Source organism: Lepidochelys kempii, chromosome 2, assembly GCF_965140285.1.
Source record: "Lepidochelys kempii isolate rLepKem1 chromosome 2, rLepKem1.hap1, whole genome shotgun sequence".
NCBI classification, from domain to species: Eukaryota; Metazoa; Chordata; order Testudines; family Cheloniidae; genus Lepidochelys; species Lepidochelys kempii.
The window spans coordinates 5219178-5237425 of record NC_136381.1 but is presented as its reverse complement, the minus strand read 5'-3'; the positions used below and the strand labels follow the sequence as shown (position 1 = coordinate 5237425).

The following is an 18248-nucleotide window of genomic DNA, read 5'->3' as shown; positions in this document are numbered from 1 at the left end:
GAGTAAAGGTCTGTTCAGAGACACAGAGAGGCTGCTCTGGTGAGTGAGCTGCAGAGGAGAAGGCTCTCGAGCTGTCCGTGGTGTGAGTGTGAGGAGAGGCAGTAAAGAGACAGTGCTGGGGGAATGAGGAGGGAAATGACACAGGGCCTGTGACAGAGGATGGAACAAGTGTTAGTACTTTGCGCTATATGGTGCCTTTCCCCTGAGCCGGCACATCCATCCAGGCAGCACCATTCTGCTGAGCATCCCAAGTCATCAACACCAAGTGTGTGGGAGGTGACTCTGGCTCTGCTAAACAAAAGGTGGAGGCGGAGCTACTAGCTATAGATAGATAGATAAAATCTTCAGTGTGTATCTAGCCTCCATCAGCGTAACCTCTTTAATGCACTTATCCTCACAACCCCCTGGTGAGGGAGGGCAGTGCTCTTATCCCCAGGGTACAGCACTGCAGAAAATTAGACAGAAACTACTTGCTGAGGTAGGGTGACCAGATAGCAACTGTGAAAAAACAGGATAGGGGGTGGGGGGTAATAGGCGCCTATATAAGAAAAAGTCTCAAAAAACGAGACTGTCCATATAAAAACGGAACATCTGGTCACCCTATGCTGAGGGGATCTGAGGTGACACAGAAGAGACAGGGCAGTGTTAACTCGGATGGCAACTTTGCACAGAAGGCTTTTGGTATCTCTCTGAGGAAGCCCAAGTTGGTTCTTTGGGATGGCAAGTCCTCTTTTTTTTTCTGGCCCCATCACAGTCCTGTTCTGAGGACGTAGATGAGACTGGCCAGGATGCCTGTGGCCATCACTCTGTAGCTGGTTTTCACACTGCTGGCCCCGCTGATGTTGCACAAGGAATGCTCACAGCAGGAGGTAGAGATGGCGGCTACCCCGAGGTTCAGGTTTGTTTGGGGACACACCGTGGAGCATTTCTTGGTGATGCGATGCCCCTTTTTATCACCTGAAGGGGAAAGAAAACCAGAGAAGAGAATTGTTATCAAAGAGCCCCCCCAGAGTTCCAGCAGAGGAGAGAATGGTCTTAAAGTAGCTAAGCAACAAGCGCCAATGGAGAGGGCATGATTGGTAGTTTTGCCTCCAGCTTTTAACCCAACCAGTGTTTATCTGCTAGGAAGTGCCCGGCCTCGCGCTCATTGTTGCTCTTCCGTGCCCTGGGGACAGTCAGCACAGCAATCGCCCGTCTCTGGCTAGCAGTCACAGACCTGCCTGGGAACATCCTCTCCAGAGCCCTGACTATGGCTGCGGAACAGCCAAAAGAAAGGCCACCCCCAAGGCAGAGACTCCTTCCCGGGATTCAAACTGAGCCCACTGCATGCGGGGGGAGCAGGGGTTTGAGGCCTGTTGTGTGGATACCCGTGCAGGGCAGAGCTGGTCAGTAGAGCTGATCTGTCATGTGCTTCACCCCCATAGGTTTGACCTGTAGCTGAGACAAGGCACAGCACCTGTAGCAGACCAGGGAGCAAGGATTCGTTGGCAACGTCCCAGGCGGATTAAAGGGACACCAGCCCTCAAGGTTTTTGTGGATTTTTAGGTTCTTGGATCATTTACAGTTTCCTAAGGCCCAGGCCATGTGCTATGCTCATCACTCCTGAGTGATTATTCATCCTTTCAGAAGCAGGACGAAAGAATCCAGCTCGCTGGCATGGGGGTGAGACAGAGTGACCTGCATCCTAAATAAACTGATAACCTGTCACTCAGACACCGTGGTGAGCAGAGACTGAGGGAAAACCGCATTGAGGTAATTCCGGGTACTCACCAATCCCTCCAGTTGCGTATATTGTGAGACAGTATTTGTCAGTGTCTGCACACTTAGTCGCTGTAACACAATTCCAGTTGGAGGGCTCGTCGCTACATGTGTAGCACCACAAGGAGGCCGCTGAAAAAGGAGCACACAACCCAGCTTAGCCGCTTGCGGAAACGTCCTCTTCAGAGGAGAGGATCCAAAATGTTTCCATTTTTGGAAAAGGGAAAGAAAAAAGGTGGGGGAAGGAGGAGGGGGGGAGAGGGACCAAAATAGAGCAAACTTTTTCTATTTGAAATTAAATGCACGAGAAATTTTGGTTTTAATTTGTCTGGTCAGGGAATTCTAGGAACAATTTCAACCAGAAGGAAAATTTGCAAATATATGCCCCAATTACTTACCATGTTTCTACCCGCCCTGCCTTCTCCATCTACGTCCTTGACTCACACAAGCCAATGATCTAACTCTGCATCTCAGATGACCCTCTTTTCAGACCCATCTCTGCCTCCATCCCACAACAATCTCTCTTTCTCTGCCAGGAATGACTGACCTCCCAAGTGCAGCTCCCAAGTCTGTAGAAAGCAGAGCTCAGTGAGGCCCTTATTTCCCAGCTCCTTGCCGATTATTAATTGTCTTTCCTTGGGGAAAGCTAATTAGCTTTCTCCTCCTGTGAGAGCATCACGGTTAGCATTATATAGGGCAGTGCATCTGCAAAGCATTGTAGGGACATGAATGACTCTTAATATAGCCCAGAAAATTAGATGTGTGATTAGAGAGTCAAACTGAAGGGAGTTCCTTGGGAGAGGTGTCGCTAGAGCAGGGGTGGGCAAACTATGGCCCGTGGGCCAGATCCAGCTCGTCAGGGCTTTGGATCGAGCCCCCGGGCCCACCACCCCCTGCGTGCCATGGGCCCTGCGCCGCTCCCTGCGGGCCCTGGGGGAGGAGGGGAATCATAGAATCATAGAATCATAGAATATCAGGGTTGGAAGGGACCCCAGAAGGTCATCTAGTCCAACCCCCTGCTCAAAGCAGGACCAATTCCCAGCAGAGGCAGAGGTCTCTGCACGCTGCCCTCACCATGGCCAATGGGAACTTTGGGGGAGGTACCCAACCCCTTGCCTTGAGCCCCTTCCTGCACACTGTACCCCCTCCCACACCCCGCACTCCCTCCCGCACCCCAAACCCCTGCCCCAACCCTACGTTCATGACCCTGCATGCAATTTCCCCACCCAGATGTGGCCCTCGGGCCAAAAAGTTTGCCCGCCCCTATGCTAGAGGATAAAAGGAATATTCCTGGTGCTGTCTGGAACAAGGCAGTCTTGCAACAATCCCATTAAAAGGATTAAGGGAGACTTACTGTGAGGTCAAAGGGCATTTGCAGTGTGTGTGGCCAAGCAAGGGTAACAACCAGGGCTTAAAATTCTCATAGAGCAGCGGTTCTCAAACTTTAGCAACCCAAAGACTCCCATTTTGATTTAAAAAATTTTGGGGACCCCCAAACTCCCCGCTCAACCCCAGACCCTGCCCCCACTCTACCCTTTCCCCCAAGGCCCCAACCTGCCCCATCTCTTCCCATCCCCACTCCGCCCCTGTCCCTCCTCTTCCCCGCCTCTTTCCACCCCCTCCCCTAAGCGCGTCCCCAACCCGCTCCTCCCCCTCCCTCCCAGTGCCTCCTGCATGCTGCTGAACAGCTGTTGCCCAGCATGCAGGAGGCACTGGGAGGGAGGGGGAGGAGTTGATCAGTGGGGCCAACGGGGCCCCTGGAGTAACCTTGTGGACCCCCAGGGGTCCGTGGACCCCAGTTTGAGAAATGCTGCCATAGAGTATTTTCCGGAGCCCATCATGCCCCCACCCCATACCCCACAAAGCACGCTGGGGCTCGGGGCTTCTGCTCTGTGGGGAGTGCTGGAGCTTGGGGCTCCGGGCTTCAGCCACAGGGCCCCGTCGATCCCCTGAAACTGTCTCACGGACCACCAGAGGGCTGCAGACCTCTGGTTGAGAATCGCAACAGCCTCAGGCTGGAGTCAATATTTGAAAATATTTACTGGATCTCTGCTCCGGACAGCTCTGGCTGAATTTAAGCCCTGGTAACAACACATTCAACTCACAGCCTGGCCAGGAATCTGCTGAAATAGACACTGGGGCTTGGTTAAGAGCAACCTGTTTGCTGGCAAGTGAATTCCTACTTGAGAGACACCACCTGGCTGCCTCCCACTGAGGTTCCCAAGAGACTGGAACCGCTCCTGATGTCTGGGCCAGAACCTCAGCTAACTGAGAGCAACTTGAGGGACTGTTTGTCTTAGCCTGTTCTGCTTTCTCATCTCATCAGGTGAAGGGCTGGGGGCAAGAATGGTAAGACGTTTTCTAAACATTTGCTACCATGTGCGAGTAGAGGCATTTGTAGTGACACATCTGTGTGACCCATAGAGGATCATCTACTATACCTGAGACAATACACATGATGTGCTTAGTAAGTTAGTGTAAGGGGCATCATTAACCTGAACCTTAGCGGCTTGTCTACATGAGAAAGCTGCACCAGTTTAACTTAAATTGGTTTTAAATTGAGTCATAGAATCATAGAATATCAGGGTTGGAAGGGACCTCTGGAGGTCTTCTAGTCCAACCCCCTGCTCAGGGCTTTGCAACTGAATTATTTAAGCCAGTTGCAAACCCCTGAGTGGATGCTTTTATTTTGGTTTAAGAGGGGCTTATTTCAGGGTAGTTTAAACCTGTTCCTAATCAACCTAAGCTGCATTGAAATATAAGTCTTTCTTATACCAAAATGAAGGCAGCCATATAGGGGTTTGCAGCAGTTTAAATAAATTGGTTGAAATTCACACCTTTAATTAAACCAATGCAGCTTTCTCTGAAGACGAACCCAGAGTCCATTTTTAAAGGGAGTTAAAATTCATTTCTGGTCCTATCCCTGTACCTGAATCCAGTCTATCAAAATCTGTGGGTTTATAATGACATTTTGCTACCTTTTAACATGTTTTCTCTCCTCGTAGATGTGAAAGACTCACAATAGAACAGGGCAAACTGGCTGACCCCAGTAGTGAAAGAGTGAATCTGGCACTACATAAAGCGCTGTCAAAGGTGCAAAGTAAACAAACTGAAAAACACAGGGACAGTTTTTTTTCTGTCTAATCGCAGCTACAGTAACCCCAGGGGTCACCGATAACAGCTGTAGAAACAGGTCAGACCATTTTCGTTGATGATGTCCCTTTAAATTGCAACACTCTTGGGTTAGCAGCCGCCAGAGCATCTTCTTCACAGGTTGCTCCAGATGGGCTATAACATATAAACATGTTGCAGAGGCCCCTTTTCCCCCTATCCAGGCATTGAGCAGACTCAGCCCAGCCTTGGTTCCCATTCTGCAAATACACTACGTTGAGGACTCGTGGCACCTTAGAGACTAACAAATTTATTTGAGCATAAGCTTTCGTGGGCTAAAACCCACTTCATCGGAGGCATGCAGTGGAAAATACAGTGGGAAGATAGATATACACAGAGAACACGAAAAAGTGGGTGTTGCCATACACACTAGAATGAGAGTGATCAATTACGGTGAGCGATTATCAGCAGGAGAACTACATGGAGAACTACTTGGAGTAACCTTAGGGTGTAAATAGTCCTGATGATTGCAATGGGTTGACTCACACGCATACAGCGTCTCACATGTGCACGTGTTTGCAGGGTCAGGGCTTTAGCTTTTAAAAGCAGATGAGATCAGAACAGGTGGTGCAGAACAACAGTCCCCTTGAAAGCATCCAACCTTTAGCCAGGCAGCAAGAAGTTATAGCTGATTGTGTAAATTACTCATTTTCAACTGCTTAATCATTGCATGCATTTATTTTTTGGTTTATTAAATTTGATAAGTTACTGTGTAATGGCTCAGTCCTGCAAGCGGGGGGACGGGGGGGGGGTGGACAGAACGCCTTGGGATATAGGAGGGATCCAACCCAAGAGATAAGGCCGTGTCAGTGCATTAACTGTAGAATCTTTACCACCGATACTGTAAAATCTCCCTGTGTCCCTGCCATGTCTAAACTGGGTTCTCTCTCATCTGCATATTCTTTCTCTAGCATAGAAGAATTATTAGCTCACCTCGCTCCACGCACAGGACTGCAGCCAGCAGGGTGAAAAGAAAAGCCTTCATCTTCACTACAGTCTTCGCACAAGGGCAGCCACACCACCAGCACCAGGGCAGGTTTTATAGCTCGGTGGTGTTTGTTTTAGGTTACTATGGCAATGGTAATTTTAGGGTTTGGGGTGTCACATGGAGCACAACACAAGGCTGATGAGTGTGGGTGTGTGGGAAGGAGTCTGGTCATGTTAAGAATACAGCTGGAATTTCCCCTCCCTGATTTTCCTGTTTTACAAAGGAGCATGTGACTTGCCAGACTGACTCTGCCCAGTGGTGTAGCCAACATCCTCCTGGGTCCAACAGTGGTCACTTCTCACTGCTTCAGAGGAAGGGGCAAATAAACCTATAGCAGACAAAAATAACCTCCCCCTAAGGGAAGTTTCTGCCTGATCCCTTCAGTTAGTGTTTGGCTTATGTCCTACAACATGAAAGGTTTGGATCTCAGACTAGGGAAGGCTCATGAGAATTTGTTTTTAATTAGGCGGGGAGTTTAGGGTTTCATTCTTTTGTTACATTTTCTTCAAACCATTCTTGTGTCAGCATGCTCACAGCCATTGAGGGAAATGCAAGGAGTGAAGGAATTAAGTAGAAAATATAGATTTTTTTTTAAAGAAATGTGGACAATTTGAAAGCATGCGTTTTCCCATTGGGTATCTGACAATCTGTTTTTTGCATTTTCTGACTTTTCAGTGACTTTTGTTTTTAATGAAAAACCTTGCTTTCACAATCAGACATTTCCAAACACTACGTGTTTCTCTTTCAACTTTTGAAGACTAAATTGTGTTGATTAAAGAAAGAAAAATCCTGCCATGTGACCGAACTGACCAATCAAAACTGAGTGCCAACAATTTGAAATCAAAAGAAAACACTTCTGGAGAACAGTGAATGGATACACTTTTGTTTGCAAAAAGAAAAGGAGTACTTGTGGCACCTTAGAGACTAACCAATTTATTAGAGCATAAGCTTTCGTGAGCTACAGCTCACTTCCTCAGATGCATATCGTGGAAACTGCAGCAGACTTTATATATACACAGAGAATATGAAACAATACCTCCTCCCACCCCACTGTCCTGCTGGTAATAGCTTATCTAAAGTGATCATCAGGTGGGCCATTTCCAGCACAAATCCAGGTTTTCTCACCCTCCACCCCCCCACACACAAATTCACTCTCCTGACTTCAAATCCAGACTCCAGCGAGAAACTGCTGAATTGGAATTCATTTGCAAATTGGATACTATTAATTTAGGCTTAAATAGAGACTGGGAGTGGCTAAGTCATTATGCAAGGTAGCCTGTTTCCTCTTGTTTTTTCCTACCCCCCCCCCCCCCCCCAGATGTTCTGGTTTAACTTGGATTTTAACTTGAAGAGTGGTCAGTTTGGATGAGCTATTACCAGCAGGAGAGTGAGTTTGTGTGTGTATGGGGGTGGGGGGGGATGTGAGAAAACCTGGATTTGTGCAGGAAATAGCCCAACTTGATTGTCATGCACATTGTGTAAAGAGTTGTCACTTTGGATGAGCTATCACCAGCAGGAGAGTGAATTTGTGTGGGGGGGTGGAGGGTGAGAAAACCTGGATTTGTGCTGGAAATGGCCCACCTGATGATCACTTTAGATAAGCTATTACCAGCAGGACAGTGGGGTGGGAGGAGGTATTGTTTCATATTCTCTGTGTATATATAAAGTCTGCTGCAGTTTCCACGATATGCATCTGAGGAAGTGAGCTGTAGCTCACGAAAGCTTATGCTCTAATAAATTGGTTAGTCTCTAAGGTGCCACAAGTACTCCTTTTCTTTTTGCGAATACAGACTAACATGGCTGTTACTCTGAAACTTTTGTTTGCAAATTTCAAAAAAATGAAATGTGTTTGCAGAAAAAAGGACCAAATTTAGACAAAACACATTTTTATTGGCAAAATATTCGCCAGCTCTGAGTATGCCAGACGGTACATAGAAGTTCTTCACTGACCTTCTATGTCTTAGGTATTCTTTTGTATAACTCTATCATATCAGCCCTTCTCAATGAACTGCAAGGCCCAAGGGCCAGATCCTCAATAGGTGTAAATTGTCATAATTTCAGTAAAGTCAGTGGAGCTACGCCAGTTTACGCCAGCTGAGGAGCAGCTACTCAGTCATCACAAGCCTCTAATAATTTTCTTGGCCTGTCCCTTCACCCTTCTGTTTCTGCTCTATCTTTCTGAGATGGAATCATGATATCAGCAGTAGTTTCTCCAGATGCCAATGCACATACAGCCCAAAAATGCTCTGGCAAATTTTCATGCCCTATTCTTTTGCAAATGACCATCTAACTTGCTGTTCTCCATCATCGCCTATTTCTCTCTCCCACTGAATATCCATGTTTCTGATGATTTTCCACATAAAGCCATTAGCTCACTTGGAAAATATGCTTGTCACCTAAAGGCGATTAAAGAGATAAGGTGGGTGAGGTAATATCTTTCATGGGACCAACTTCTTTTTCTGGGTAAATTCTGGTATGGAGTCGTTTCTGAGTTCTTTATAGTCGGTGGTGTTGGAGGGTTGTCGGTTGGCCTCATTAACGTAGTCATCACAACTGAGGATTACAGTGGCGGCCCCTTTGTCTGCTGATTTGATGGCTATCTGGTCCTTAGATTTCCGGGACTGTACAGCTGTCCTCTCGGCAGTGGAGAGATTGTGGTGGATGTGATGTTTGTTAAGGGTTTCACAGTCAACTTTTTCCCTGAAGCAATCAATGTAATGACCAAGAAGGGCATGGTTTTGCATGCTCTGTGGTGTCCAGTCAGATGTCATTCAAAGGTAATGTCATTTTTCCAGCACCCACTCTTCTTAGGCACATAAATCTTGCTAATTTGGAGCCCCGTGTGACTCAAGCTTGGGCGTCTCTGCTTTCTCATTGGGTCGAGTGATGAAACTTGAAGCAAACAGAGGCAAGAATTAAATAACCAAACCTCACAAGGGTGTGTCAGTCTGAAAACCTTCCAGGCCTTCAGCGTGATATCAAGTGCGAGGCAGAAGGCAGCAAGTTGACATGGCATGCCATGTCCTGTCTTGTCTTGCTGGGATTACAAAACAGCACCATGTCGATAATATTGGAGGTGTGGGTAGAATCAGAAGAAAGGTGTTCTTTACTGGGTGTCTTACTGCTGATCAGAACATATCATATCAGTGCTGTTCAACATCCTCATAAATGATCTGGAAAAAGGGGTAAACAGTGAGGTGGCAAAATTTGCAGATGATACAAAACCACTCAAGATAGTTAAGTCTCAGGCAGACTGCGAAGAGCTACAAAAGGATCTCTCAAAACTGGGTGACTGGGCAACAAAATGGCAGCTGAAATTCAATGTTGATAATTGCAAAGTAATGCACATTGGAAAATATAATCCCAACCATACATATTAAATGATGGGGTCTAAATTAGCTGCTACCACTCAAGAAAGAGATCTTGGAGTCACTGTGGATAGTTCTCTGAAAACATCTACTCAATGTGCAGTCAAAATAGCAGTCAAAAAGGTGAACAGAATGTTGGGCATCATTAAGAAGGGGATAGATAATCAGACAGAAAATATCATAATGCCTCTATATAAATCCATGGTACGCCCGCACCTTGAATACTGCATGCAGATGTGGTCGCCCCGTCTCAAACAAGATATATTGGAATTGGAAAAGGTTCAGAAAAGGGCAACAAAAATTATTAGGGATATGGAATGGCTGCCGTGTGAGGAGAGAGAAATAGAATTGGGACTTTTCAGTTTGGAAAAGAGACGACTAAGGGATATATGATTGAGGTCTATAAAATCATGATTGGTATGGAGAAAGTAAATATGGAAGTGTTATGTACTCCTTCTCAAAACACAAAAACTAGGGGTCACCAGATGAAATTAATAGGCAGCAGGTTTAAAACAAACAAAAGGAAGTATTTCTTCACACAATGCACAGTCAACCTGTGGAACTCCTTGCCAGAGGATGTTGTGAAGGCCAAGACTATAACAGGCTTAAAAAACAAACTGAATAAGTTCATGGAGGATAGGTCCATCAATGGCTATTAGCCAGGATGGGCAGGGACGGTGTCCCTAGCCTCTGTTTGCCAGAAGCTGGGATTGGGCAACAGAGGATGGATCACTTGATGATTCCCTGTTCTGTTCATTCCCTCTGGGGCACCTGACATTGGCCACTGTTGGAAGACAGGACACTGGGCTAGATGGACCTTTGGTTTGACCCAGTATGGCTGTTCTTATTTTCATATGATTACTCCAAGAAAAATAGTTCCTGATTGAAAGTGGTTTAAATTAAACATGCGCTGAAAAATTATAATCCTACTTTTGGTTGGTGAGTGTGAACCTGTGGGACTGGGCGGTGAGGCTGTTTGTGCTCCCCAGACCTGCATCTGTCTCAAGGGAGAAGCATCTATCATGTTCCAAAGTATGGTGCTTGTGGTTGGCTGTGGCCCAGCGCTGGGCTCTGGGCGGGTTTTCCAGCCTTTCATGCCCATCCAAGCCGCCCTTGGCTCCCTGAGTAGCTGCTTCGCCTCTGGCTTGGTCAGGTGTTTCATGGGCAAGAATTCAAACATGATCAGATTTGCTGCTGAAGCCCAGACTGGCATGGGGAGGAACCGTACAAGAGGAGGGAACCAAACGGCGCAGAGACCTGGGGAGATGAGAGTGGAGGGGCAGCGGGGACAATCTGCACCAATGGAAGCAAATCACACCATTCAAGGAGAGGAAGGGAACCACTCAGTACTGGTGGAAGCCCGGCAGCTCCGCTGACGCAAGTGGATTTCATGAAACCGAGCCTCTAATTGCTGCAGGAAGGGAGCTGAGTTGCAGTTGGGATGTGCCCACGAGAGGATCTCCTATTCCCAGCCACTGCTTCTACCAGCCTCCAGGGAAGCCAGCAGACCACCCCGCTGCCTCCTTTAGGGTGACCAGATGTTCTGATTTTATAGGGACAGTCCCGATTTTTGGGTCTTTTTTTCACATAGGCATCTCCTATCCCGATTTTTGACACTTGCTCTCTGGTCAGCCTAGCCTCCTTCCTCCTGCCCCATAGAGGGCTCATCCCTGCTGCCCCCCACTTCCCTTCCTAGGGCCTGCAGGCTGCCCTCCACATCCCTTTGGCTCCTGCCGTGCTCTGGAGGAAAGAGGTGCCCTCCCTGTTGATCCCCTGTTCCCCTCCGTGGCTGTTTGTAGGGGTCAGTGAGGGAGGGTCTGTTGCTCCTGTTCCTTTTCCCTACCTCATTCTAGAAATAAGGGCCGACAGAGGGCTTGGGCCCCACCGTTTCACCCGCATCACCGTGCCCTGCCACAGTTCTCACCCCTCCCCCTCTGCCCATCACCCTGGCTTCCTTCCTGCCACGCTCCTCCCAGCTGCCTTCCTTCCTACTGCCTGCCTCCACCCTCGGCCCATGCCCAGAGATCTCCCACCTGTTTCCTTCCATCACTCCGTCCCCAGAGACCATGCACCCAGCACCCACCCTGCTCTCAGGACTGACCCTCTCACCCGCACATATTCCTTCCCAAGCCCACCTCCCCGAGCTTCCAGTTGTGATGTATTGAAAACTGTGTTAAAATGAGAAGCTACCACTTTAAGAGTAAGAGGTTTCCTGCTCATGCTTGTAGGCTAGGGTGCTCTGCAGGGAACCATAGGATCTAACAGCCAGTTTGCAAAGGGACAGATTAGTGCAAAGGGACAGATTAGTGCCTCGCTACTATATGGAGCAGCCTGCTTCATCTCTCTCTCTCTCTTCGTTTGTTTGTCTTTGGTTCTTGTGTGTCAGGGCTTTGGATTCTAAGAAATAAAGTAGTGGTGCATTGAAACAGTCCAGCAAGTGGTTTTCTGGTTTTTAATCTAACTTCTCTCCGGGTATGTCTGCACACAACACCAGAGACCCCTCACAACACCAGAGACGTCCCTTCTCCCTGACAGTGGCCTGCACTCTGCCACTGTTTGCCCTCCGGGTGAATCAAGACTCTGGGGATAACTCATATGCCCTGTCTGATCAGTTTAGTTGCCTTGATCCATAACAAAGAGAGTGTGAGCTAAGTTCCCATTCCACCTAAAATCCCATTCAGGATTTTAAGAGACAAACAGGCTCCCCTCCGCAATGAATGCAGTGATCATTTGTCAAAATTACTCTGCAGAAGAGTGGCACTGTCCAAATGAGAACTAGCCCTGCAAGCAGGGCCCTGGCCGCAGTACACAAACAACCTATTCGACATTGGTGAGGCCTCATCTGGAGTACTGTGTCCAGTTTTGGGCCCCACACTTCAAGAAGGATGTGGATAAATTGGAGAGAGTCCAGCGAAGGGCAACAAAAATGATTAGGGGACTGGAACACATGAGTTATGAGGAGAGGCTGAGGGAGCTGGGATTGTTTAGCCTGCAGAAGAGAAGAATGAGGGGGGATTTGATAGCTGCTTTCAACTACCTGAAAGGGGGTTCCAAAGAGGATGGCTCTAGACTGTTCTCAATGGTAGCAGATGACAGAACGAGGAGTAATGGTCTCAAGTTGCAGTGGGGGAGGTTTAGATTGGATATTAGGAAAAACTTTTTCACTAAGAGGGTGGTGAAACACTGGAATGCGTTACCTAGGGAGGTGGTAGAATCTCCTTCCTTAGAGGTTTTTAAGGCCCGGCTTGACAAAGCCCTGGCTGGGATGATTTAACTGGGAATTGGTCCTGCTTCGAGCAGGGGGTTGGACTAGATGACCTTCTGGGGTCCCTTCCAATCCTGATATTCTATGATTCTATGATTCTATGAACCGCGGGCAGGGCGTGTGAGCTGCCAGAGAAATGTGTGAGAAAACTGTGAACCTTGGCTATTATTTGTTTGGATTGCAAAAATGCCCTAATCAGATCAAGGCCCCATTGTGTCAGAGGCTTCACTGACACACAGTAACAGAGCTGCCTCGCCCTGAAGACTGGAAAGTGAAACAAACTCCCCAGTGCATCTGAGTCCAAGAAACAAAACTTTAACTTCAGTACAGAACTGAAACAGATTCTCCTGCCAGCTAATCTGAGAAATGAAATTTACTATTAGCGATGAAATAAAACTGACAAAATACAGAGGAAAACAAAACACAGCTGGGGGTGCAGAGGAGGGAAAACAAAGCATTTTATTGTTTTTAAGCTCCATGCAGTTGTAGGCATCAACGGTGTTGCAAAATTTAAAACAAAAAACAAAAAAAACCTAACTAAATAGAGGCTTTAAAACCAGGAAATGAGAGATTGCAAATAGAATGATGAGAACAGATCTTACAAACGTAATAGGAAGGCAAGAAAAGATTAAAATGTCTAAAAATAGATGAGGGAAATTATTAAAATTCAGCCAGGGTTGCTAACCAATGGTGGTCAGAAAGAGAATGGGCTGGGGTTAAGAAATAACAAGGCAAAGGAAAAAAATAAATCAAACAAGCCCAACAGGCAAAGTTGTCAAAAAATGAAAAGGGTCCACTGGGTGAGGAATAATCAGATAAGAGGCCTGATTGCCCTCTGCTCGTCACCTTGTGTTCTTGCTTATCCCTGCGCAAGAGGAGTGCAAAGAGGCTGTAGAATACAGTGGTGTTTCACACACACGTCACTCACAAGGCAAGGTTTCGGGGTCCCATTCACCAGGATGCTGCAGCTGCTTTGCACTACTCGGGTGAACCCCGTTAGGTCAGGTTTAAGGTTCATTTGCATCACAGCGAATTTGTCCCTTTGAATCTTAGGATCATGGAAATGCAGGGTTGCAAAGAACCTCGAGAGGTCATCTAGTTCAGCCCGTGGTGCTCAGGCAGGACCCAAGTAAACCTAGACCAGCCCTTACAGGTGTTTGTCCAACCTGTTCTTAAAAACCTCCAGCGATGGGGATTCCCCAACCTCCCTTGGAAGCCTCTTCCAGAGCGTAACTACCTTTAGAATGTCCTACCCCCGGTGGACATGGGGAACAATTGATCACCATCCTCTTTCTGGCAGCCTTTTACATAGTGGAAGACTGTTGTTATACTTCCTCACATACATACTCACTTTAACCGTCATTATTGGGTCTTCTCACACATTGGAAGGCCTCCAGGCTGCCCACGGAGCTTCTGTTACAGGGGTGAAGCCTGTATTTTCAGGCATCTACCTTCAGGCAATGATGCTGGATTACTGCTCATGAATACCGGGCAGATTTTTCAAAAGAGCTCAGCACCCATTGAAACCTGGCCAGTAATTGCATTGCTCGCTCTCTTGCCTTCGGAGTAGGAACAAGCGGCCCAGATACAAAATCCAGCCCCTTCAAGGCAGCATATGAAAGGAAGCTCCGATCTATCTTGTGCCCTTAATTATATCCTGAAACTCCTTTTCTCCCTGTGAAACCATGCACTATATTTAATAAGATTTATATTTGAAGGACCAATACAGTTTTATTTTTATTTTTTATTTATAATTTTTATTAATTTTCCAAATACACCAAAATACCAGATTCATCATCATGCACAAAGTAAATAAAGAGGGGTAGGACAAAGGGAGGGGAGGGAAGCAACATATCTATCTTCAGGGCCTATGTTAATCAGAGACCTCTAAAAATTGCTTTGAATTTTTCAGGAATTGCCTTTCTGCAGAACGCCAGTTGTTCGTTAGTGCCGAGGTCAGCCACATCGCTGAGCCAGGCATCAATACCTGGGGGGAATCGACTTGTCCATTTTTGCAGAATTAATTTTTTAGCGAGCCCAGTTTTATTTAAATTGCTTTTTTTCATCATTCCATAGATCTCATGGCTGGCAGGTATCATTGGGACAGGGGTGAGAAAACTACGGCCTGCAGATGTTTTAATCCGGCCCCCGAGCTCCCACCAGGGAGCGGGGTTGGGAGCTTTCCCCACTGGGTTGCTTCAGCCGGGGAGCAGCGTCGGGGGCTTGCCTTGCTCTGCTCTGCACATGCAGCAGCTCCGCCTGGCTCCTGGAAACAGGGGCCGCTAGGGGGCTCCACACGCTGCCCCTGCCCCAAGTGCCAGCTCTGCAGCTTCCATTGGCCAGGAATCACGGCCAATGGGAGCTGCAGGGGCGGTGCCTGCGGACAAGGCAGTGCGCACAGTGGCGTGGCCCCGCCTCCGCATGGAAGCCGGATGGGGGACGGGGCCGCTGTTTCCAGGAGCTGCTTCAGGTAAGCGCCGCCTGGATCCTGCACCCCTGAGCTGCCCCCCACGCCCCAACCCTCTACCCCAGCCCTGATCATCCTCCAAACCATTTGATTCCAGCCCAGAGCACCCTCCTGCACCCCAAACCCCTCATCCCCAGCCCCACCCCAGAATCTGCACCCCCAGCCGGAGCCCTCATCCCCACCATGTGCCCCAATCCCCTGCCCCAGCCGGCCCTCCATACAATTTCCATACTGAGATGTGGCCCTCAGGCCAAAAAGTTTGCCCACCCCTGCATTGGGATCATCTCATCTTTAACAGAACTGAGCAGATCGCACAAAAAATTGTCCAGCCCTTTTCATTCTAATCTGGCAATGAATTCCCCTTGGATCAGATCTGCGACCTTTTGGTATTCACGTTTCGTTCATGTTTCGCACTTGACGGCAGGGTTTGTCTCTTTGCTGCATGTTTGTGCAGCACCTAGCACATTGAGGGCCTGATCCCTGTGTCGAAGCTCCAGGTATTACCATAATGCAAATAATCATAGAATGGTAGGACTGGAAGGGACCTCGAGAGGTCATCTAGTCCGGTCCCCTGCACTGATGGCAGGACTAAGTATTATCTAGACCATCCCTAACAGGTGTTTGTCTAACCTGCTCTTAAAAATCTCCAATGATGGAGATTCCACAACCTCCCTAGGCAATTTATTCCAGTGCTTAACCACCCTGACGGTTAAGAAGTTTTTTCTAATGTCCAACCTAAACTGCCCTTGCTGCAATTTAAGCCCATTGCTTCCTGTCCTGTCCTTAGAGGTGAAGAAGAACAATTTTTCTCTCTCCTCCTTATAACAACCTTTTATGTACTTGAAAACTGTTCTCATGTCCCCTCTCAGGCTTCTCTTCCCCAGACTAAACAAACCCAATTTTTTCAATCTTCCCTCTTAGGTCATGTTGCTCTTCTCTGGACTTTCTCCAATTTGTCCACATCTTTCCAGAAATGTGGTGCCCAGACGTGGACACAACACTCCAGTTGAGACCTAATCAGCACGGACTAGAGCAGAAGAATTACTTCTTTTGTCTTGCTTACAACACTCCTGCTAATACATCCCAGAATGATGTTTGCTTTTTTTGCAACAGTGTTACACTGTTGCCTCATATTTAGCTTGTGATCCACTATGACCCCCAGATCCCTTTCCACAATACTCCATAGGCAGTCACTTTCCATTTTGCATGTGTGCAACTGATTGTTCCTTCCCAAGTGGAGTACTTTGCATTCATCCTTATTGAATTTCATCTTATTTTCTTCAGACCTTTTCTCCAGTTTGTCCACATATGAATAATACCAGCATAAAGGCTCGCTAAAATTAAAATTTTAGCTTTGCCAAAGGAGGTCCTGCCCCACCTGCCCAGAAATATTCAGTGTAGCCCACACAATTTTATCATGAGTTTTGCAATGTTTGGTACTTTTCTTCAAGCCCCAGCTCCTGGAGGCATGTGATTGTGAGACAATCTCAACTTTGGTCTGGAAAAAAAGTAAGTTTCTCACCCTCATGGTTAGGGAGAAAAGCTTGAAACAGTGATTCCCTAATGTCTCAAAAAACAGAGGTCAAATGAAAACATCCCAGCATTTATTATTTGTAAAATCTCATGATTTTTAAGCCATTCTCAAGATTTGTTAGGGTGCCTGACTCATGATGGTTTTGAATGCTTGGGGTTGGCGGCACAGCTGAAACCTGTGCTATGGGATGAGACATGGTAGGTGAATTTTCAGGAGGGACAGTTGGTTTTATAATGAGAAGCTAGCTTCAACCTTTACTGTGGAGAAGTTGTGATCGTTCATCTAACTAAACTATCCGTTTCCATCTTTGTAGTCTCTGTGGCTGATTTTTATGAGCATGGGCTGTAATAATTATGGCCTTGTTCCTAGATGAGAGTGGGTGAAACTCACACCTGGCCATATGTCCTCTATGACTATTCCAGGCTTCCCCACCCCACCCCATCACTTCCCACCGCACCCATGGCTCATGTTGGAATAACAAGTCAGAACCTGGTTTCAAATGGGAAGGGAGCTGGATGTGTCCCAGTGGAACCTGGGACCAGCCCGGTTTGGATCCAGAAACCTGTCACACATACAGCAATAGACCTGAGCAATAGCATGAACAAAGTCCTCGGGAGGAGAGGAAAGGTAATGAAATCTCAATCCTGAGGTGTGGAACAAACATCCTCACAAGACATGGGTGTTAGTTTGGTCTGGTTGCATAAGACTTTGTTGTTCTTTGATGCACAAGCCCACAGGGTGTGGAAGAGGTGGTCACTCCAGTAACTGCTAGGTTGAAACCATCCCAGCCCCACCAAACAATTTCTGATGGGTGTTTCTAGGCAGTGAATTTCCAGCAAGCCGGCAGAGTTAATGAATGAAGGAGGATCTCAGAAAGCACAATGGGACTTGGCACTGAGAAGACTTTAAGGCCAGAAGGGACCATCATGATCATCTAGTCTGATCTCCTGCACATCGAAGGTCACAGAACCTCACCCACCCACTCCTGTAATAGACCCCTCACCTCTGGATGAGTTACTGACATCCTCGGCTCTTGATTTAAAGACTTTAAGTTACAGAGAATTCACCATTTACTCCAGTTCAAACCAGTAAGTAACCCGTGCCCCATGCTGCAGAAGAAACCAAAAAAAACCCCAGGTTCTCTGCCAACCTAACCCAGGGAAAATTTCCTTCCCGACCTCAAATATGGCAATCAGTTAGACCCTGAGCATGTGGTTGAGACCCACCAGCCAGATACCTGGGAAATAATTATCTGTAGTAACTCAGAGCCCTTCCCATCTAGTGTCCCTTCACTGGCTGTTGAGGATATTTGCTCATAGCAGATGTGGATATGCCATTGTAGACAACTTTACCATACTATTTTCTCCACCCTCCTCAAGGACAATGCAGCCATTAAACAATGTGTGACAGGGCAAGGCCAGATGGCTATGGAAAAGTAGTGGGAGATAGATATATTAGCTCCAGGCTAAACAAATCCCTGGTGCCAGGATAAGTGAAATGGCAGCTGCTCCAGGTCAATTAAGACACCTGGGGCCAATTAAGAACTTTCCAGAAGGCAGGGAGAAGGCTAGGTTGATTGGGACACCTGAAGCCAATCAGGGGCTGGCTGAAACTAGTTAAAAGCCTCCCAGTCAGTCAGGTGGGTGTGCATGTCAGGAGCTGTGGGAGGAAGTTGCGCTGTTGGAGAGGCTGAGTAG

The 18248-nt window shown here is 47.3% G+C and overlaps 1 protein-coding gene across 1 annotated transcript; it reads right to left on the bottom strand.

Annotated features, from left to right (window-relative positions):
• Nucleotides 1-748: 748 nt before the first annotated feature.
• On the bottom strand, nt 749-5960 carry LOC140906307 (lymphocyte antigen 6E). Its single transcript, XM_073329977.1, has 3 exons — nt 5863-5960; nt 1771-1890; nt 749-957 (listed from the first exon to the last, which is right to left on the bottom strand). Exons 1-3 carry the CDS (start codon nt 5912-5914, stop codon nt 749-751), a joined length of 381 nt encoding a protein of 126 aa, XP_073186078.1. The 5' UTR covers nt 5915-5960.
• Nucleotides 5961-18248: the final 12288 nt, after the last annotated feature.